This window comes from Lactuca virosa, chromosome 9 (assembly GCF_052849685.1).
Source record: "Lactuca virosa cultivar CGN04683 chromosome 9, Lactuca_virosa_CGN04683_v6, whole genome shotgun sequence".
In the NCBI taxonomy this organism is placed as follows: domain Eukaryota; kingdom Viridiplantae; phylum Streptophyta; class Magnoliopsida; order Asterales; family Asteraceae; genus Lactuca; species Lactuca virosa.
Window position 1 is genome coordinate 282,543,605 of NC_136434.1, and position 24,912 is coordinate 282,568,516.

The 24,912-nt window shown below is 36.2% G+C and overlaps 1 protein-coding gene across 1 annotated transcript; it reads left to right on the top strand.

The window, feature by feature from the left end:
• Positions 1-1,483: 1,483 nt before the first annotated feature.
• On the top strand, positions 1,484-4,494 carry LOC145138542 (protein SIEVE ELEMENT OCCLUSION B-like). The gene is made up of 7 exons (XM_079072616.1): positions 1,484-1,945; positions 2,026-2,130; positions 2,244-2,692; positions 2,768-2,883; positions 2,979-3,121; positions 3,194-3,685; positions 3,761-4,494. The coding sequence occupies exons 1-7, from the start codon at positions 1,523-1,525 to the stop codon at positions 4,400-4,402; spliced, it is 2,370 nt and encodes a 789-aa protein (XP_078928742.1). The 5' UTR covers positions 1,484-1,522; the 3' UTR covers positions 4,403-4,494.
• Positions 4,495-24,912: the final 20,418 nt, after the last annotated feature.

Below are 24,912 nucleotides of genomic sequence, written 5' to 3' on the forward strand. Positions count from 1 at the left end.
CACATAATTTAATATATTATTGAAATATTTATAATAATTATATTTAATTGATAAAAATAAATTAGTATGTCGAAGTTAGACAATGTTTTAATTTATCAATTTTATCATCTTACGATTTTTATTGTTTAATTTTTGGTGCGTAAATGGTTGTTAGTAACTGTTAGACATATTGTTAATTGTTTGAATGAAATGAATTCAATATAACATAATAAAATGCTAACTTGAAAGAATAAAAATGGACCAAAATTGTGATTTAAATCTAGAAATAAATGAAAGTCGACTAAATTTTTTGTTTTGAACATGAAAAACCGCACCATTTTAACCGAAAAACCGCACCACCTCATTTTGTGGTTAAAAACCAAAACCGCACCGAAATAACCGAAAAACCGCAAAAATAACCGCAAAACCGAACCAAATCAAAACCGCAATTTTCAGTTTTTGGTTTTAAAAAACCGCAATTTGCGGTTGCGGTTTTATACAAAAACCGCACCGAACCGCACCATGCTCACCCCTAGCTGCCACCATATTAGCCAAACCCTTAGACCTGCCAAATAAAATAAAATAACAATACCTCTAAGTAATGGACCAGATGCCCCAATTATTTTGAGGCCTTGGGCAATGGCCCAACTCACCCAACCTTATTTGGACGTTTATTATTTATCTTTTTCATTTGAATCAAAGTATGTGCCCTAACTAGGCTTTGATAACCTCAATACATGTGGAAATTATGAGTTCTTAACCAATAGAGATGAAGATAATCTAAGATATAAGCTCCCAACTACGAAAGTGAGATTTTATCCCAAATTTGGGTGGTGAACTGTTGGGTTTTAGTGATAAAAACGTTAAACCCTATGGACTTATACACAAATGTAATATCTCGACTAAATGATATGATATTTGTAATTTTCACATTCGATCCTATCCTATACCAATCATACCAAAAGCTATACATTCTAGTCTAGTCTCATAGTAACAAATAACATAAAGTGATTTTTATGTGAAATACCTACTAGAATTAAGCGAAACTCAACTTTTTCTTGGTGGATTGAATATTTGTTTTAGCATAAATGTCGACAATCTAAAAAGTGAAAGGTGATTGAAAACTGGATTATGCTATATGTACAAGTAGCTGATTACAACTCCAGGACAAAGCAATTATGATTAGAAGCAAAGAATCATTACAATTCAGAATAAAACACATCAAAGCAAAAGCTTATTCTCAACCTACATGATTTCCTTTACTTCACTCACTATCCTGCTACCAGAATCAAACTTTTCAATAACATGGATCTTATTCCTTGGAAATCTTGGTCTTCAAATGGTAAAAAGTATAAAGTAAAAAAAAAAAAATAGAGTTTTACCAACCGAAGCAAGGAAGTTGATTCACTAAGTTGTACCATCACTTTATTCCATTCTAAATAGTAAATACACACATATATACATATATATATATATATAAACCCAACCATCTTATCAACAACAACACAACCAAAAAACCAAAACCAAAACGTATCATAAAAAAATGGAGTCATTCTCCAACTTTATGAAGGGCATTCCACCACTAACCACCGAAAAAAAGCCCTTAACACCCACCACTAATCCCTCCACAAACCCAATTCAACAACAACAGAAACCGCAACAACAACAACAACAACAACAACAACAACAACAACAACAACAACAACAACAACAACAAAAACAACTCATGGGTCCCGCAAGTAATCCACCTCAGCAGATGGTGGGACCCATACATAATCCGGTGCGTCAGCAGCACACCAGAAGCGATGGAAACTCGATCTTTAGTGCATTTGATGACAATGTGATAATGAAGCAAGTTATTGATACTCATCTCCCTGATGGAACCGATGTTGATGTTAGTCCTCTTCTTGATATCATACAAGACATCCTTCGACATGCTACCATCAATGCTGATCCCCTTTCATCGGTATTGTTAATTACTATTTTACACATCTATTAATATAAAATTACATTTCTAATCATTTGTAGTTCTTTTATCCGGGGTAGGGTCCACATGCAAATGGAGATAAACAGAATGGTAAACAACATCAAACGAATGCCATTGTGATGCTCCATTCATTGTCTCATATAATCGACAAACTCGCTAGTGAGGTATAAAAACTCAAACTAGAATTTCAACAAGCTTATTGAGCTTTTTTTTAATGCTCCCAAATATAACTTCTATTTATTATAGAAAAACTCAATCTTCTACATTTTTTTTACAGTTGGCGTTAAAGTGCTTAACGGTTGCAGATGGACACACGACAGCCCTTGCGTTATTCCATACTGTTGGAAACTTCCATTGGGATGCAAAACTGGTGCTAACTCTAGCAGCTTTTGCTCTCAACTATGGAGAATTCTGGCTTCTGGCTCAAATCTACTCATCAAATCAACTAGCAAAATCTATGGCAATCCTTAAACAAGTTCCAACAATCATGGAGCATACGGCTCCATTGAAACCTCGATTTGAAGCTGTTAACAAACTAATCCATTCGATTCTTGAACTTACCATATCTATTGTCCAATTCAAGGAGCTTCCATCTATGTACATAACTCCTGATATGCCAGCCATGTCATCAGCTATCAACACCATTCCGACAGCTGTCTACTGGAACATCAGAGGCATAATCACTTGTGCTACACAGATTGCTCACTTGACTAGCATGGGCCATGAGTAAATAAACTTTAACCCCATTTAACAAAATAACATTTATAATGTACATAGACTTATAAAGTTATGGGATTTCAGGTATGGGATTTCATCAACAGAGATGCAATCATGGGAACTATCGTCATTGACTTCAAAGATTGATCACATACATGACTTTCTCAGGCGACAGTTGGAGAATTGCAATCGTGTTGTTGGTATGCTATATACCCATTAACCTAAAAAAGATTTGATTACTTATATATAAATAGTAACGGGTATCTTAACTCTTATTCTTGTTTGGTTGATGTAGGAGATAAGAAAGAAATTGAATTTAGGAGGTCTTTCAATCAGCTGTTTGAAACAAGCCATATGGATAACATGAAAATCCTCAAAATCTTGATTAGTCCAAGGGATGATATACAACCACTATTCGATGGCAATACAAAGATGAGGGTATGCTATCAACACTATCTATATTTATGATTTGTTACTTGAGGAGGACATTCATGTCTTTTCAACACACAGGTTAGTCTGGAAGTCCTGAGGAGGAGGAACGTGTTGTTGTTGATATCAGGGCTAGACATGTCTCGTGAGGAGCTTTCAATTCTTGAAGAAATTTACAACGACTCCCGCATTCATGGATCAAGGACGCATGCTCTTTATGAAGTTGTGTGGATTCCCATTGTGGATCCCACCGTAAACTACACCAAGGAAATGGACAGGAAATTTGAGGAGATGAAGGAGAAAATGCCATGGTATTCTGTATCCCACCCTTCAATAATAGACAAGGTGGTTATCAGGTGCATAGGAGACAGGTGGCACTTTAGGAAAAGGCCTATATTAGTGGTGTTGGACCCACAGGGAAAGGAGTTGAGCCCTAATGCAATCCACATGATGTGGATTTGGGGTAGCAATGCCTTCCCTTTCACCAGCATGAAAGAGGAACAATTGTGGAGGGATGAGACTTGGAGGCTAGAGTTGCTAGTTAGTAGCATGGACCCCACCATAGATAATTGGGTGAGTTCTTCAAAATAATATTCTATCTAATATTAGTAATTTTATGTAATAAATGGGTGTAATGCATTATTTTAGATAAGAGAAGACAAATACATATTCTTGTTTGGAGGCGATGATATCGAATGGATACGCAAATTCACAACCACAGCTCGGGCAATGGCGACTGCTGCCCGAATCCCATTAGAGATGGCGTATGTTGGAAAAAGCAAGAAAAAAGAAAGTGTACGTAGGGCAGTTGCTACCATTAATGTGGAGAAGCTTAGCCACAGCTGGCAAGAACCAACCCTAATGTGGTTCTTCTGGACACGTTTAGAAAGCATGTTGTACTCCAAGATTCAGTTAAAGAAGGCTGATGATCAAGATCCCATGATGCAACAGATCAAGAAACTTCTAAGCTATGACAAGGATGGATCATGGGCTTTGTTGTGTAGAGGGTCAAAGATTCTGACTAATGGACATGGAACGACTATGATGCAAACACCATCTGACTTTGATATGTGGAAGAAAGATATTGAAACAAAGGGGTTTGATTTGTCGTTTATGGAGTACCATGATAAGCTTCATGTTGCAGCGAATAATTGTTGTAGATTTGAGTTTCCAGTTGCAGCAGGTAGAGTCCCTGATGGGATGCGGTGCCCTGAGTGTCATCGTCTCATGGAGAAACACATTGCTTTTCTTTGTTGTCATGATCAAGATGGCCTACTTGAACTTGATTGAGAATCATCTACATACAACTACCAATCACAAGGGTTCTAAACATGAGTTTTCTTGATCCTTGAATAAATGAGTGTAGTATGTTCGCTGTTTCATTTTCTATGAATCATAATAAGAGTTTTTGAACCTAACTAGAAAATGTCGTCAATAGTACAAAATGAGTCTCAGTGGCACATTACATAAAAGGAACAAACTCTAATTTCAATCAATAAGTTTCAAGCCTGAATAGTAATTAATTGATGTAAGAAAACAGTTTACATAAGAGTATATCTACTAATTTGAAAATTTACATCAAGTGTAAATACACCCTATGCACCCAAAAAAATCTCTAGTTCGAAAATTTCTAGAGACAATTTTCCAAGCTTTATTTCTGCCTGGTATGATGTTGATACCATGAAAAAATGTACATTAGAGTACTTGTCTGTGAATGAATGTTGTCGGAAAATAGTGTGTTTGGGAAAGAACCCACTAATCATGAACGCTACTACTGAAATTGTCTAGACACTTGTTAGACACTAATTGAATGGTACCTCCCTTGACGAAGAAGTGGTCTACTTCTCTTTTGGAGCACGTTCCAGAACGGGAAAGAACCCAGGAACAAGCTCCGAGACAAGAGGTTCTTGGGAGCAAACTCCAAAACAAGGTTGCAACCTTGAGAGCGAAGTACTAGAGGAGGACTGATATGTTATTCCCTTCTTAGTACATTTACGTCCCCACGAGAGACACAAGCCGGATGTATCTGTTTTCTTTGTAATCTATTGTGCTTGGAATCATGTATTCCACTTGCATTGTTTGTTGTTGCTTTCAAAATAATGTACTTACTTTATGAATGTTAGCAAGCACACTAATGCTTTTGGAAATTATATTTTGTCTCTAAAACCCATATAACTCACAAGACATTATCGTCTCGAATAATATATTTTAAATGTTATGTATTATAGGTATAATTCTGCTTAGCATTGGATAGAAGAGATGAAGAATATATATAAGTTACACGATACTCCAAAGATACAAGCGAAAGATAGTTAGCTCTATAGATGGTATTATTGTACAATGATATTTCAGGGTGAGGGCATATACAAATTTGTTTGACTCTTATCGTTCCCGGTCACTATCGAAACGTGGTTTACCTTATCTTCCGGATGTTCTTATGGGATATAAGTTATTGGGTGTTACATTCACCTCTTATGGTTTCTCCTAAGATGAAGACCTTGCAGAACAAGGTAATTGGATTGGTGAAGGTGTAGTGCCAACATCAGAAGTGTTCTTGATGGACTTAGGAACCGAGGACAAAATGCACTAGCATTACCTAGAGTTATTTGCGCAGGTGGATTTAGAGGAAGAGAGAGAGTTGTAACACCTGGTTTTCGATATGTTCATTATCAAGTTGTTTTTCCCTTAAGTTATATTTGGAAGGATATTGGGAAGACCGTAGCGCAATAACATGGTGATCAAGGTGCATTCCACATCATCAAGTCACAAGAAGACTATCTATTGGTCGTGATGCATGACCACAGTCGGTCCAAATCCTAACTCAGGCATGTGGCCCTACATAAAGACACTAACTCCTAGGGTTTGTCAGTTTACAGCCTCCATTTCCCTTGAGAGCAAATCCTATCCCTTGTAAGTGTTCTTGAGTGAGTTTAAAGATCATTATGCCTTTGGTGTGATCACTAAAGAGAGAGGATTGAGTTTTGGTGCAAAAATGTAAATTCTCTAAAGAAGATCCAACATCTTCTTTTACTTATGGACCCTTGGAGGGTACAAAGCTTCCACTTTTATGGTTTTCATTTCATAAACCTTGTTATTATGTCCCTTTTGGTTCCTTTGGATGGATTTTCTTGGAGTTTAAGCAACTCTATAACCCTATAAGTGTATTAAGATGATTTCTGCACTTACGATGCATGATAGAAAATAGGGCATTCATGGCCTCCATGCACAACTTCTTGGCTATTTTGCACCATTTATCAGTTAGGGTATAAGTTTGGGTTTAATTGGGGGATGGATCTGGATAGAGTTGGAAACTTTAATAATTATAGCTTAAAAGGATTATACGTTAAAACGCACATCACAACCAATAAGAGGTCACGACGCGAGTGTTGGAAGGAAATCATGAATGTTTTCTCACAATGTCATCTCGACATAACCAGTAGTTGGGTCGTGACATGTTGACTGTTGACTTTGACCAGTTGACTATAGCATGTTGACTTTTTGACTACTTTGACTTTCAGTCAAACTTTGAAGGTTAGAACTCTTTGACCTAAATTTGACTTAGGTGGTGCATGTACTTGATTCATTCGAGGAGTCGAGTGAATGTGTATTTTTAGCTCTTCAGATTCAGGTGTGTCTTCTTACTGTATTATGTTCGTCATTATTAGATCCAAGATGCTTGTGTAATGCTTGATATGATTGAATGATTAGATAAAGTAGTGGATTCTTACTTAGTTGATTGATAGCATGTTATGACGTGAGCCTATAGGCCAAAAGGGGGTAAGATTCATGAAAGCGGGTGTGAGCTTGTGTCGTGAAAGTAGTCATGGACAACTTTCGCAAAAGTGGTCGTTGCCATATCTCATGAAAGTAGTCATGTATCACGAAAGTGGTCGTGATGTCTACAATTGTATGCATAGTTGTTACAATGATATACGTGGGATGTTGGGGAACTCACTAACTTTTGTGCTTACGTTCTAAAGCTAAATGTTTTTAGGTAGCTTTACAAACAAAAGGAAGGGCCAACATGATTGTACTCCATCTGTATCGATGATGATTTTATGATTTAGAACAAAAGGAAGGGCCAAAATGATTGTACTCTATATGCATCGATGATGATTTTATGATTTAAACTTCTGCTAATTTTGTGATAATTATGATACATTTTTTTGATATGGTTTGGTGATGTCAAAACAATTTGTTATCTTGGTCTTTTATCGAAAAATGGCTTTAGATGTTTTACTTATGTTTTTAAAATAAAAAAAATTAGTTTGAAATTTGGGACGTTACATCATTTAGTTTGTTTATGTTGCTAAAGGGTTGCTAGAGTAAGATTTATGGTAGGAAATGATGATCAAGTTTTTTTATGTTATTAGCTTATGTTGCTTTGTTATCTAGCGATTATCATAACTCAAGAGGTCCAATAACAAAAAGTTTTACTACTAGCGACATAGAAAACTTATATGAAGTGGGGTGCATGGACCCCACTCAAAAGTGGGTCCCACCCATAAATATTACTAAAAATACCTTTAAAAATTCATCTTTTACTAAAAGCCCTCTTCTTGGCATCCATTCTTTTAGAAAAAAAACCTTATTTGAAATTTTTTTCGGCTGAAAAAACCTAAAAATATCCCATATTTTCAAAATTATATACTTTTATATGTTTTATATGATGGGTTTTATAGATTACAATAACTATGTGCTTGCGGAATTTTACTTAACATTTAAGGACACATGCAACCTAAATGATTTATGCCTTTAACACTTTGAATGTAACATGTAATGAACAATAACTTGAACCCTAATGAATCCCTATTATAAAAAATAACAAGAATTAGGGTTAAATACCTATTGATTTGTTGTAGCTAACAAATCAAACCAATCTTTCTTCAATAGCTCTTAGAAGCAAGCACCAAAAATCTCGTGCATCTGATGGTTCACACCCAAACCCTAGCAACTAAGGAAACTTAAAAAGAGAGGAAAAGGGAGGTATATTCGGCTATGCTCTTAGCAAAAGGAGTGGCTAAAAATATGAGGCTAAAAGACCATATTTATAGCTGATAGGAAAACCCTAGATAACCCTAACTTGATTAAAATAATATTATTTCAAATCAGGTAATTATCTAGTTTCCTAATAATCAATATTATCTTCAAGAGATATTCTAGAAACCCTAGAATCACCCTCCAAACTGTCCACCACCATTGGGGAAGGTTATAGAATCCATTTTGTTCAAATATTGAACAATTATAGCTTAGGTCCTTGCACTTTTAATTAATCCTAATTAAGTTCTGATTAATTCTTAATTAAGTAATACTATTTTTAATTAATATATTATTCTCATAATATATTAACAAATCTTTTATTGCTATTTATTAGTCATATAATAAATCAATAAATCAATCTCTCTCTCTCTCTCTCTCTCTCTAAAAGTCATCCTATCCAGTCGTCAGGTTTGAGGGAAACCCAAAAGGACTTTGTTACTAATTCAAGTATATACCAATTTAGTTATTGGCTTAGACACCTAATCCAATAGTCTCCCATTTGGATAAGTCTATAACTACAATTACTACCACAACTTCTAAATTATTAGCAAGTGGTGCTTCCCATAGCAACTCCAGACTCTTATATGATCAGTCATTAGTCCTAAGATAAGTGATCAAATATTCTTTCGTTCTACAAGATATCGTATGGACACGAGACATTGATTGAAATCAATCTCATTGTCTGCAATTATGTTTCCTGATTTCCTGATTTATGACGATTGAATTCAGATTACTATTGAAACCATCAATTCAGTCCAGGCTCGGCCAAGCACTTCAAATGTCGACAACAAATCATCGAGGGGCCCAAAGATATCACTTTTCCTGTTAGGGCAAAAGGAACGAATAAATTTCAACTCATATATTTGTATCTTTTACTCACCAAATCATTCATGCCATTACGTTTTATAACATCATGTTACTAATGTGTTTATGTAACACCAATGCACAACCGACTTGTAAATTACAACTCATATATCTCCATTTGAAGAATATAAGATATTATCATATCAGAATTACTCGTGATAAAATCCATGAAGTAATTCTCTGAGCGTGGGTTTATCCAATACTCAAAATCTCCATTTTTTTAAGTACTCATGAACATTGTAGCAACCATTGCAATGTCTAATCTCCATAGACAATCTACAATTCTATTGATGACAGCCTTAATTCGCTACTTACTTCCAAAAGTATGAGCGACTATCGAATTTCGAATAATCAAATCATTCAGGAAGTAAAACATGCAAAGTGAAACACAATAATAAACTAATTAACTACGGTCTCAAACATATTGAATATAAATAATATCTATTATTTAATCGCCGTAACAATTACAACTTTATTTATTGTATAATGTTTCGAGTAATCAACAAACCTCTTGAATTAAACATCAATCATGCCATGTTATTAACATGCATACTATGACTCTCTATGGTCCTTCCTTTGTGAACAGATCAACTAGACATTATTCCAATGATGCATATTAAACTCATGCGATATCAAGATTTCATAGTCTCAAAGACTAAGTCTTTGATATCACAGAGTATCTCATTTGAATTTCATTACTAGAAATAATTCCATGGTAATGAAATTTCAAATTCAAGGTACACTCCTTGAACACTTCTCTTGTATTAAAGTTTCCAACTCACATGTAAACTTTTCAAGTATCTCCCATTATGGAAACATTTCCATATGACCATCAATTCTAATCAAGAACCATCTCAATCTTGAATCATGTCACTATGGTCCATGCAAATTAATACCATACTCCTAACTATCCACAAGCTACCAGTCTTTTGGTATAACCTTAGAATGTTCTTGATAGTTGTTTTAACAACTTTAGTCACACAAAATTTTAGTCCTTTTTCCCACAATGCTCTGAGCATTTGAAAAATTAGAATAAGTGAATATTATAGCATATGTAATCGATCTTATATCTGAAGCATATGGGACTCGATTCATTATGCCTCACATAAGGATTTGATATTTGTTCAGTCTCTTGCTATAATATTTTCATATAATGAATTTCCTATGTTGAACCATTTCAACATGATATTCATATGTGTCTATGAGTAAGTTCTACTATATAATCTAAACCCTTTATATTCGAAAGGAAGTATGAGTGCCCTCTCCTTAAGTCTACTATAGTGAAAAAATTCCCAAACTTTGCATTTTTCAAATTGAAAACTTTGTTCCCTACAAATAATTTTGTCAACATGGAATACTAGCATAAAAATTATGCTCCCACTAGCTTTGACATGTACCCAGAAATCAATTGGACTTCTAGAAATCAATACTCTTGACTTTCTTACTGAAGTACAAGTTTCTGTTATGCAATGCTTCGATAAGTCTCCAAGTAGACTTATTAAGCTTATACACCTTAATTGGATAGCATATGTGTGTGTTTAAACCCTTTCAGAACTTATAGATATATGTATTGAAAGTTGAAAAAATTTCTTGTTGTTCCTCATCATTCGAAATATGAAGAGGGATGTTGTAAAACTATTGTGATTTTGATAATGCAATTAACACAACAAATATCCATATTGATCTTTATCAGATCCTTAAAATCTATCAGCGAAAGTATTTCCTCATAATCATTCTCATGAATTAGAGCAAAAACTTTGCCACCTAGATTTTATGGTGCATACGTTCCCATCCATATGAATCTATCATTTCCAACCTACAATCATAAGAAAAGGTTAAGGACAAAACCAAATTCAAATTTAGCTTTTCTTCATGGACTGAACTTCGATATTCTAAATGTCTTGCCCTCTGGTAGCATAAGGGCCTAATAGTGCTTCCATATTGTTGGCATCTCACCCATATTGATCAATGTACTTTCACCGACCAACGCGCTTTTGCTTTTGCAGTTAAATAAAAACATAGAACTCATAAGCATTGCCAACTCAACTAGAAGTGCACATAAATAAGAATGTGTGAACCAAACACGACAAGTTACCAACCTCGGGTCGCATGCTAGTGCTAACTAAAAGGTTTATTGTCGGTTGACTCTTGAAACTGTCAAGATCAATACAACTCCCACTGACTTCTTGACATATGATTTTTCTCTCAAGGAAAATTACTGACGAGCTAAAACAAATTTTAAAAAGTTTGTATGGATTTTCGACAAGAAAACACTTCATAGAATAGGTCTCAGTTTATCTTTTGTTTCTCGATTAACAAAAACATCATAACTACAATTCTATATGTGCTAGAGTAAGAAAACATTTTTACTCCACATATTTCAAGGTGTTTTCAACCATCTTAGTTTGGAATGAGTTTCAAGATACAATTTGTAGTTACAAGAGTATGACTCTACAGCTTGATTGGAACAAAGTATGACTCATCTATGATCGAACCATTTCCAACAATGTTTGATTCCTTTTCTTAGTCATATAATTGCACTAAGATGTTCTTGGAGGAGTCAATTGTGATAGAATTTCACAATTACTAAGATGATCATAAAACATGATACTAAAGCATTCTCCTTTTTTCCAAATTGGGGAATCTTTTATCTTTCTGCCCAATAGATTCTTCTATTTGTTCTACTACTCTTTGAATCTTTTCAAAGTATTAGAATTATGCTTAATCTGTGACAACAGTCAAATCTGGTCAAACAAAGTCAACAAACATCAAACAGGTCAACTTAATTTGTATTAGAAATTTAGGATAATTATGATATCCCCTAATGTTTCTAATGTACTATTGATAGGGGTGGTCAAAAATATCCGCATCTGAACATCCGATCCGAAAAATTCGAAAATCCGATCCGAAAATACCCGAAAAATCGGATATCCGAAAATTCGGATACCCGAAATTCGGATATCCGGTTTTTCGGATTCGGATACGGATATTAAAATGTGAAAATTTCGGATATTTCGGATATCCGAAATCCGAAATATATAATATAAAAAATTATTAAAAATAGTTTTAATGCATTGGGTTTTTTCATTTGAAATTCAAAAAGACAAATTATTAACATTTTTACTTGGTACGCAAAGTGAGAATGGTATAAATGTTACCTTTTTTATGTTGATTTTAGTAATTTGAGTTTGATTTCTCAAGATCTTCAGGTATCATGAGGTAACTTGCATTTAACCGGACCAAATGAAGTGTTATTATACCTAACAAATGCACGGAAACGTTCTTGTTATTGGAGGGTTTATTTTCTTTATTTAAAACTAATGAAATTCGGATATCCGGTTTAATATCCGAATCCGTATCCGAAATTTCGGATATCCGAAATTTCGGATACAGATTCGGATATCAAAAATCAACTATCCGAATTTTTGGATATCCGGTTTTGAACACCCCTAACTATTGACAAATCATAATACAAAGTACTTCTCTGGATTGCCAATTATCAAATATAAACCCTAATTAGGGTTAGTAACGTAACAAATCGATAATTCAACTATATATTATTTGGGAATAAATAATACTCGTAACACAATTTTGTGGAGTTCATAAACCTAACACTGCGTGACAAATTCATAGCAAAGGCTACAAACACAAATTTTTGGTGAATTCGTCACCAAATGCAACAAAGTCTATACCCGACAAAACACTAAATTTTAACGAAACGGACTTGGAAATTGAACCTAACTTTCATGTAACATATTATTATTTTGATAATAATGTTTGTCATAATAATTTGAATTTTTATAATTCAAATTAAATATTTTATACATCCTTTATACCATATTTATTTTTATAAAAATACCAAGAGTTTATAAAGGTTTGACTTTTTTTATTTATTTATAAAAAGTCACTAGTTATTAAGTTGTACCTTCATCTTAAATGGGCAACCACTTAAACCCTAGAGTAGCTTACCTTTAGTCTAATCCATGTCCCCCCATAACCCACCCTACCCGCCCCCACCCTCCTTCCCCTTCTCTCTTTAACTTACGACCGGAAGGCTTTTCTCACATGCATCTTCATCATTTTCTTCTCCTTCTCCAAGAACGAGCCCTCATCTTCCATAGCTAAATTCTTCCAAGTGGTTCTTGAGTTTTTGGTAAGTATTTCCTTCATAATCTAGTGATCCTACACACTTATAAACTAGTTTCAATTCATTTATACACATTATCGTGTGCTACTATTCATAGGATCTATCTTCAAGTGTTCTTAACTTGAATCTTTCCATCTACAACCTCTTATGCACCAAGAAAACACACATAAGGTGAGTTCATACCCCTTCATTTTTGATTTTTCCATGTTTTAGGGGGAGAATACAAGTAAACTTGTATAAATATACAAGTTGTTATGCATGCTTACTTATATGATGTGTAAAGGTGCTAAATACATGAAATAATTTTATTACTTACCATTATGAACATTTAGATGTAAAAGTTGGTTTAAAATACAAAACTATGAAAAACAAGTATAAACATGTTATGTCTTAAGAAAAAGTTATAAACACAAAACTATAAAAACTAGGGTTTTTATGAACCTAATATGACTTTTCTAGCAAAAATGGTTATAACCAAGTTATTACATCATTTTTGTGGGATATAAACCAAAATATGTTATTTGGAACATATTGCTTGAAACTAGTTAAAAATACCAAAGATTGAGTTTTACAAAAAGAAAACTTAAAAATCTATCATTTTATGTAAAAGTGGATTTTCTAACAAAAATGGTCATAACTAGGTTATGGTACCATTTTTGTGGGGTTTGACCAAAAATATGTTGTTTAAAACATATAAAGTTAACTTGAATTAAATATCATAAAAATGTAAAATTAAGTTTTACATAGTTATATTTCATTATTTACCGTTTGTGACGTTAAAAGTCAACAACTAGAAAAATGGACATTTTCATACTAAGGACTCACTTATTGGTGTTAGATGTAAAATACTTGTTATTTATGAATATCTAAGCATGCTAGCCTCTCTCTCTCTCTGTGTGTGTGTGTCTATATATATATATATATATATATATATATATATATATATATATATATATATGGGACATTAACACTATATATATATATATATATATATATATATATATATATATATATATATATATATATATATATATATATGGGTACAAATCAAATATTGTATTATAATAAACTATAATAAGTATACTTTATGGGACATTAACACTATTGCGACATTTTTGAACAAGACGGATAATTATATAAAGATTTATATAATTATTTCATACTATTTTATTATCATGGAAAAGTGATAATTATACATACAAAGGTTTTCATTACAACAAAACATAAACGCGTTGGATCAATTTTTGTGAGTCAAAGTCTTCATCGTACCTATCAGAGTACCTACAAAAGTCCTACATTATAACGAGAATCTCCCGTAAGAAAGCGTGATAATTGTGTATAGATCTATACGGGACTGACAATCCCGCACCTAAGCTACTTGCAACAGCTAGACCGGTGGGTCTGGGGTGACAAATGTCTAACATTCTGACGCCTGAAGAACGTTGTAACAGGCCATCTATGTTTTAGCACGGTTATAATAACTCACATGGGGAAACCAACGATACATTTAGTTTACGGGGAAACATACATTCAAATGGTTTTATACAAGATTAAAACTACATATTACTATTTTAAGTATTAAAAATACTTGTACATTTCGGTCTTAGGGTTTCTAAGACTACACCCATTTTTAAGGAAAATATTGGATTTTCTGGAAACGAACACTATCATTTTACAAGGAAAGACTTACAATTCTTCATACAAACTCTTATGAACTCACAAACTTACTTGTTGACACTTTTCAAAACTACTTGTATTCTCAGGAAATCATTAAAGCAGGTAATTACAAGCTTTTGAGGATGGGACGTTAAGGCGTCAAACAAAGCTTTTTATCATCATATTGTAATTGATTTTGAAACATGCAACTCTTACAACAATGTAACATTTTCAATTATATTTATGATGGTTGTGTTTTGCTTTGATCACTATTATACATATTGTTGTGATACGATTCATGAAGTCATCCACCCCCAGACGTTTCCGTCATCCTGATTTGGGGGTGTGACAGATTGGTATCAGAGCATTGTTTATAGTGAACTAAGTATATCGAACCATGTAAGATATACAACTATAAATACAATGGGGCTAAAACACTCTGACTAAAACATTCTTTACAAATATACTTTTACAATATAATGATATGTATATTTTATTTATATAAAGTATAAGTACATACATACATACTAGATCGGCGTCATAACAAGAACAATACAAAAGTAATAAGATAAGTTGAACACTACGAGTAGGCCTTGGGGTATGTAATCATATCTGGGATAAATATAGCCTGATCAACTATATTTATGTGAGATATGACTAACATGCGGTTGGGAATAGTCATGGTGAACAACAAGTCTAAAATTTACCAACACCCCATACAAAGAAACTCTAGAACCAAATATAAAGTTTAAAATACTATAGGAGTATTTTATGATACTACAGAACCATGCACCTAGATTCTTATTGTGTCTCTTATACCTCTATTACTGCGCAGTAGACATAACCAAATGTATAGTTGAGACGTTCTATTTCGATAACACTCGATTCATAACCATCATCGAGAACTTACCATCATTCCATCTTTAAACTTTATGGCAGAAGAATGCCTCCACGCAGGAGTATCAGATGTGTCGGCAACACACCGAGAGATCAGTCGCCACCAACTCCACAGGAGGACTCCGCTGCCTTCCAAGCCGCTGTGACAACCGCTGTGGTAGCCGCCATGGCACAAATCAGTACTAATGGTACAAATGGGAATGGAAATGGTACCAACAGTTCTAATCATGGCGAAAGCCATGGACACCGAAGAGGATGATCCTACAAGGACTTCTCGAATTGAAAGCCCAAGTCTTTTTATGGTAGTGGAGGTGTCATTTCCTTGACTAGATGGTTCGAGAAGACGGAATCGATGTTCGAAATCCGTGCGTTCCTGGAAGAAATCAAGGTCAAGTTCGCGGCTTGCACATTCGCTGACGAGGCCCTCTCCCGGTGGAATGGCCACGTCAAATCACTAACTCTCCCTGTGGCCAACTCTATGAGTTGGGAGGATTTAAAAATCATGATGCTGGAGGAATATTGCCCGAGAGGTGAAGTTCAGAAGCTGGAGCAAGAACTCTGGAACCTTACGATGACGGGCTCCGATGTAGCAGCCTATACTACCAGGTTCAGCGACTTGGCGGTGCTATGTCCCGGGATGGTCACCCCGGAAAGCAAAAAGGTGGAACGTTATATCTGGGGACTATCCCCCTAGATTCAAGGAAATGTGGTGTCTTCAAACCCATCCACCTTTGACAGTGCCAAACTCTTTGCCACAAACGCTTGTGGATCATGGAGTCTGCCAGGGAATTATAACACCCACCCCACAACAGACAAAAGGGGGAGACAACAAAAGGAAATTCTGGAACAAGAAGAAGGTCCAAACGACGCAAGAGCCTGCAAAGAAACAACAAACCGTGGCAGTCCACGCCGCCACTGTCCCTACCGCCCCAGCACCAACGAAACAATATGTTGGGAGCTGAGAGAACAAAATAGATCTGATGCGCAGGGACAAGGTTTGAGAATTCAAACCTTGAGTGAATGCTTAAGATCAATGTCTGCTTGCTAATAAATGTTCAAGTCAAGCCTGGAAAGACCAGTCAAGTCTTAGATAATATATTCAACAAATGATCAAGTCATTAAATGAAGAATGAGAATAAATGATGAAGGTAAAGCTAATAAATGAAGAACAAGAAGAATGTTTGAAAGAAGTTTGAAATAACTTAGTAAATGCCAAAAGTTGAGTGAATGATCCATATTGACTTTGCATTGAATGCTCCTATAAATAGGAGTGAAGGTTACAACGAATTAACTAGAGAACTTACATAGGACCGGACAATAGAAATGTTTCTGACATTCTGATTGTCTAATATTACAAAAGACTAAGTCCTATGAAACGTTACATCAATACAAAGACAAACTTAATAAATGCACAAAGACAAAATATTGTGACTCCGGATCAGTATCCATTCCGGACATGAGAGTCATTCCGGAATGCCTTCAGCTTCGCATCTTCTTCTCTTCTGGTCCGGACAGATTCCGGACCACTCTTTACCATTGACTCCGGACCATACATTTTGGAACACAGGTACTTCGGAATTCAGACTTAGGATTGCTAGAGGTTCACTTTCAGGTTCCAACAATCTCCCCTAAGTGAACTTAGCAATCCATTCAATTATACTGCTTCTTCCTTGATGAAAGTGTAAGCTCGGAACAACCATTCTCTGACTGCAATGTACCAGGCCAGTTGACTTACAAACTTTGCTTTAACCTTTTCCGGAGCTTTAGACTTTGATGCACGAGAGATGAACTTCCGAAGTGCTTTGGTTGGAACTAGGTGTTTGTCAATGACATGGAAAAATTCCTTCTTGTTTGTCTTTCTGGTGGTGTAGACAAACCCTAGAACCGGATCATCGATTAGACCATCTTCAAGCAGTTCAGCTTCCGGAAGAACATATGTGATCTTCGCAACGAAGTCTTCAGTACCGTAGAGATGAGCCAGCTCATAGTCGCATTTGCAAAATTCTGCGACGTAATCTTTCAAGAAGCTTAGTGCAGCATGAGAAGCACCCATGCCGATATTGTTGTTTTGCATTCCTCGAAAGTGAGTAGCTAGAGTCAGAATGTCGTTCGGATTCAAGGAAGGGAAGTCCGCATAAGTAATGGTTCGGTAGGTAGGCTTGTTCCGGAGGACGTGAAATCGAAATAGTGGGCAGTTAAGATCGAATTTCATCATGATTTTTCTTGCAAATCCATGGACTTGGGTGATTCTTTTTCTAGTCCATACCTCCTTAAATGGTTTAGCATTCTTGGAGTAGAATGTTTCAAGCCTTTCTCTTTCTGTCCGGAGGATCACTTCCGGATCATCATTTGGGTGAAGATGAGCAAATTTGATGTACTACTTACTGAATGGAGAGAGAGGGAGATCTAGTTGTTCGGAATAATTGGTAGGAACATCTTAGTACATATATGGAACAATATATTGATCCCGGAGTATGCCTTCACGGCAAAGAGGAGAAATCCCACGCATCGGATCAGGATTATCCTTAAGAGCTTGGATCCGGATGATGTCCTCTAATGCCTTGTTTGTAACGCCCGTGTTTCTAGGCTAGGCATTAATATTGACATAATAGTCTAGGTTAACCTTTGTAACTCATTTAGAAGAAATGAAAAGGAATTATGTGAATATTATGTGAAAATTATGTGTTTTATGCTTAATTATTAGAGTTAAATTAATTAAGAATAAAAATGAGTGTCGAAAATAAATATTAGATAAAGCCGATATCTATTAAGAAATTTGTAGTGGTCGTGACAAGGATTACGGATATATAAAGAATGCCGAAATCCGAGTTATAACGAAGAAGTTATGACCTGTCGAAGTTTCGCGACAAAACCGGCACGGTGCCGAATGACGTAAAAAGTGAGTTTTTGATAAACTACTTTTTAGCCTTAGTGATTTAAACGAAAGTCGTAGTGTTCGTTAAACCAAGAGTAGGTATAAAAATAACGCCCAAATCTGACTTCGTATGAGAAAGTTATGATTTTTCTAAGTTTCGGCTTAGCAGTAGACAGCTAAAAACTCGAATTTTAGATCGAGTGATTTTTAGCCGACACGACCTAAACGAGAATCGAAGGTCTCGTAAATAGTAGTACAACGGTAAAAAGACAGATGAAAACGGACGTCGGATGAAGAAGTTATGAATTTTTAACGGATTTCCTGTCCCGGTCTATTAAAAATAATAATATAAAAATTAAATTCAAAATTAGCCGACGAAGTCTAAACAAAAGTTATAGAGCATAATTTTACCTACTCGTTCATATAAAGAACGTCAAAAACGGAGCTCGTATGCGAACGTTATGGATTTTAGAAGTTTTGGTGCGAAAATCGAGAAATTATTTCAAAATCCGAGAAATTTCGCATAGGCCACGTCACCTTCGCTGTATGAGTGCCACAAGTCCGAAATCGGTGAGTCATGCGAGCCACGTGTCCGAAACCGCTGAGTCATCCGAAGCGGTCCACTGAAAATTCGACGCGTGCCCCTTTCCTCGTGTCCGAGCCTTCGCAGGAGCCACGAGCCACCCGGACTTCGGTCCAATCAGGAGCTGCCAGCGAGGCCCTCGCATGTCTCCTTCTCAGCCGTTGATCCTCGGTCTCGCACACTATAAATAGGAGGGTGCGAACCCTCCCGGCTAAAGTTGGAAAATTGGCAATTTTGGCCCCTTTTTCAATATTTTAGCTGTTTTGACTTCCCCCGATGCCCCGAGATCATTTCCAACGCCCGGAACACGTCCCGGAGTGCCCGAGAAGCCTGGGAAATTTATTTTTTCGGTTTCGAAGCCCGACCCTCGCAGAGCCCGGTTTCTCAATAAAACTCCCAGTTTTATTAGAAACGAACGTTTTAGGAAACGAATTGCTGCCCGATTATCATCAAATCATGTGAGTGTATAGTCACTTTCACCTTACACATATATATGAAGTATTTTCTTTAAAATACGTGCTATGTGTAATTATATTAATTGTTTATTTAAGGTGACTGTTGAATAGATGTTTTATACAAGTTTTAAACTGTATATGTATTTTTATCTACAAATATGTTGGGTAAAACATGGGTAGATGAATTAGATGATGTGTGATGAAATAAAAAGTGATGAGAGGTATCGATGTTTAAGTTGATCTAGTCATCTAGCAGAGTATAGAAAACGGCCACAGACTATTTTAAATAGTCCAGTGGAACGTTAGCAGACTCGTAATCGGTAGGTATTTTTGAACTATATGTTCATAAGGTGTTCTCGAACTATATGTTCATTAGGTGTTTTTGAACTATGTGTTCATCCGATAGTTCTTCTTTTTGAAACTATTATGTGTCGGGGTATGGGAGCGTACGGGAGTACTTTATTAGTATTTTCCCTATACTTTTATTTTGAAGAGCTTTGGAGTCTTCGTTTCTTTTATGAAGTGATCGGACGAGCTTCATGAGTCAGTGTTTCCATTCTCGATGCCGGATAGAACGCGTCTGGAGGTTATATACCTCACGATATTCAGACCACAGCCTAGACATTAGTCAGTATTTCCATTCTCGATGCCGGATAGGACGCGTCTGGAGGTTATATACCTCACGATATTCAGACCACAGCCTAGGCATTAGTCGGTATTTCCATTCTCGATGCCGGATAGGACGCGTCTGGAGGTTATATACCTTACGATATTCAGACCACAGCCTAGGCATTAGTCGGTATTTCCATTCTCGATGCCGGATAGGACGCGTCTGGAGGTTATATACCTCACGATATTCAGACCACAGCCTAGGCATTAGTCAGTATTTTCATTCTCGATGCCGGATAGGACGCATCTGGAGGTTATATACGTCACGATATTCAGACCACAGCCTAGGCATTAGTCAGTATTTCCATTCTCGATGCCGGATAGGACTCGTCTGGAGGTTATATACCTCACGATATTCAGACCACAGCCTAGGCATTAGTCAGCGTTTCCATTGCCGGATAGGGTGCGTCTGGGGGTTACATACCTCACGATATTCAGACCACAGCCTAGGCATTAATAACTACCCCTGACTTAAATGTCTTGTGGTTCTTTCTTTTACGAACGAAGGTTCGTGGTTAAACTTATTCCATTCATTTGATGTCTTCTTCGATCCTTGTTTGCTGCTAGGGAATTTCCGAAGCAGTTTCGTTAGTTGGTTGTTCATATCGATCCTTTAGGCTAGATCTAGTAAGATCACTGTATAGGATCAGTATGTGGGGATCGACGTTGTTAGTGCTTGTAGTATAAACCTTGGGCAGCGATAGACTTGGTGCCTATTCCTTAGGATGAATCCTTAGGAATGAGTGATAGTTGATTCTTAGGGTAAATCCCTAAGAAATAAATAAGATAATGGGGATTGGGTAATTGGGTTGATTGTTTGATGTTTAAGCATAATAAATTTATTTATTGTGGGTTGAAAACCCTATATGCTCACTAGGCTTCCAAGCCTGACCCACTCAGCTTTTCATATTACAGGTAGTGGACCCCGAGCATAGTTGGATGATGATGAGTGATTTATGGATTATAGGCCAGTAGTTGTAAATAACTATTGTAAGGCTTATCATGTCTTGTTTATGCTTCTGATCTGTATCAGAACATGACATCCCGAGGTTTTGATATAAAAGGAAATTATATATTTCTTATAGAAAGGTTTTGATAAACTTTTATCATATTTTGTTTTGGGAACAAATTCCGCAAAATCTTTTAAAAGGGTTTACTCTGATTTTATTGTAAAAAGCATAAAGAAAATCGATCGTTTCTGGCCGTAAAATTGGGGATGTCGCAGTTGGTATCAGAGCATTAGTTTAAGCGAACTAGGAATTTGTAGGATTTCAAGACTTAAACTTAGAATGCTAAGCGATGATTGTGAGATGAGTGTCTGCTATATTTTAGACACGAGCACAAGTTTATTTTAGGAAAGATGCCTAAAATGTTTTATGTGTTAAATATTTTATGTTATAGCTATAAGGATGCCTTATATGCTATTATTTGTTCGGATCTATGGTTTGTTGCCGACCGGATCTGGAAACCTTATGTGTGTAGGATTCTAAGCGTATGATTACGAGATTAGAACTAACATGTAAACGTTTCGAAGTGATAAGGAGATTTATACGTCTATCGTAAATAAAGCTTTCATATCTTAAATTCTCGCCCAGTACACCGAACGTCTGCTTGGGTGTACAAAACGTTATGGTGAAGACTCGTAGAGAATTGAGTAGATGGAGAAAATGAAAAGCTTATGATAGTGAATGACACCTATCGGAAGATATCGTAAGAGTGGTATCTTGCCTTTAGAATATGTTTGATAAAATAGTGGAACGTTTAAAGGAGTATGGTACGTCTGAAGTACACCTTTGATTGGCAGGATGATGGAATGATTGGTGTAATTCTTGAAGTTGTCCCATCGTCTGGAATTTCCATCACCAACCAAGTTGAAGTAGAATTGATGATTGAAGATACGCATGGAAGAAGTCCTAGTAGAATCTAGGAAAATTTTTATGATTATTTGGACACATTCGTATGTGTTAAGTTGTTTTGTGATTTTAGGACTTGGGGAATGCGAGACAATACTTGGGACGAGTATGAGTAGGTGTGAATAGTAGTAGAGATCTATACTAATGGAAGCACATGACTCACACTTGGATCAAGGAAAGTCACAAGGTTACCAAGGAACTAGTAATTGATTTCGTCTTATTCTAGTCTGTCGTTACCATCGTTTCGGTAATGACTAAGAAGATGATTGTTATTCCGACCCTAGTGGTCATATCAAATTGAGTCCGACTACGATGAGTTTGTTACGTGGTTCAGAGAACCAAGTTCGATGTAGTAGTTGACTTAAGCCGAATTGAAGTAAAGGATGATCAAAGCGATCAATAGAAGTATCGCGTTCGTTGTTAAAGAAGTTGGGTTAGGTTGTGTTCTGACCCAAAGGGATAAAGTGATAGCGTATGCATTGAGGCAATTGAAAGGGCATGAAAAGAACTACCCCACTCATGATCTGGAGTTGGCAGTGGTAGTATTCGCCTTAAAGATAGGGAGGCACTATCCTTATGGTACTAAATGCAAACTTTTCACTAATCATAAGAGTCTTCAATATCTCTTTAATTAGAAGGAATTGAACATGAGGCAACGGCGCTGGCCAGAGTTACTCAAGGACTACGATTGTGAGATACTTTACCACCCTGGTAAAGCAAATGTTGTTGCCGATGCTCTCAGTCGGAAGGTAAATCTTGAGAAGAAAAGGCCAAGAGCATTGAGAATTGAAGTTGTACCGACGATTGTGGAAAGTATAAAGAAAGCTCAGGAGGAAGCTTTAGAGAAAAATGACCGAAAGGAAGAACGTTTGGGATAAAATGTTGGTGTTTGATACAAACGGTCAAGGACTGAAGGTATTCAAAGGTAGGATTTGGGTACCTAAGATGGGAGGAGTAAGAGATCTTCTGATGGAAGAAGCTCACAAGACCATGTACTCGATTCATCCCGACGGTACAATAATGTATAGGGATCTAAAACCCTATTACTGGTGGCCGAAGATGAAGCTCGATGTTGCTAAGTATGTGGCCGAGTGTGTAACTTGTGCTAGGGTTAAGGCACAACATCAGAAACCGTATGGGAGTTTAGAACCATTACCTGTACCCATAGGTAAATGGGAAGGTATCACTATGGATTTTGTGACTAAACTGCCCAGAACAAGGAACAGTCACGACATGATTTATGTGGTCGTTGATCGCTTCACTAAGAGTGCGCATTTCATAGCAGCCAACGAGAAATGGTCTATGGATAAACTTGCGAATTCTTACGTGAAGGAAATTGTGAGGCTTCACGGTGTTTCGTTAACGATTGTATCCGATCGTGACACCCGCTTTACCTCAAGGTTTTGGAGGAGTCTATAAGAGGAATTAGGTACCAAGTTGTGTTTGACTACAGCTTACCATCCACAAACCGATGGTCAAAGCGAACGAACAATTCAAACATTGGAGGATATGCTGAGAGCATGTACCCTGGAATTCCAAAGTAACTGGGATGAACACTTACCACTAGTAGAATTTTCCTATAATAATAGTTTCCACTCAAGCATCAAGATGGTACCTTATCACGCTTTGTATGGGGAAAAGTTTCGAATGCCGTCATGTTGGCTGGAAGCTGGGGAAAAGCAGTTTACGGGACTTAAAATAGTCTATCAGACTGCTGAAAAGTTGAAAATGATTAGGGAAAGGATGTTAGCTGCTCAAGATCGTCAAAAGAGTTATGCTGACAAGAAGAGACAACCGATATCATTCAAAGTTGAAGATTCGGTTTTACTTAAAGTCTCGCTGTGGAAGACACTTATAAGATTTGGTAGAAGGGGAAAGTTGAGTCCAAGGTTTATTGGACCATTTAAAGTTCTTCATAGGATCGGGAATCAAGCTTACAAGCTAGAATTACCGGAAGAACTAGAGGGTATTCATAACACCTTTCATGTGTGTTATTTGAGAAAGTTCACGGGAGGTGTGCCCGACATAATTCCCATTTCTGAATTAAGGTTGGATGAGAACAAGAGGTTAATTGAAGAACCTGAGGCAATCGTTGACCGCAAGACTAAAAAGTCGTGACACAAGATGGTCGATTTAGTGCTTGTGCGTTGGAAACATACGAATGGGCCAAATCTCACCTAGGAAAACGGAGAGTGACATGATGAGTCGCTACCCGTATTTGTTTGCTGATGTGTGATTCCGGAGACAGAATCATTCTAAGGTGGAGAGAATTGTAACGCCCGTATTTCTAGGCTAGGCATTAATATTGACATAATAGTCTAGGTTAACCTTTGTAACTCATTTAGAAGAAATGAAAAGGAATTATGTGAATATTATGTGAAAATTATGTGTTTTATGCTTAATTATTAGAGTTAAATTAATTAAGAATAAAAATGAGTGTCGAAAATAAATATTAGATAAAGCCGATATCTATTAAGAAAGTTGTAGTGGTCGTGACAAGGATTACGGATATATAAAGAATGCCGAAATCCGAGTTATAACGAAGAAGTTATGACCTGTCGAAGTTTCGCGACAAAACCGGCACGGTGCCGAATGACGTAAAAAGTGAGTTTTTGATAAACTACTTTTTAGCCTTAGTGATTTAAACGAAAGTCGTAGTGTTCGTTAAACCAAGAGTAGGTATAAAAATAACGCCCAAATC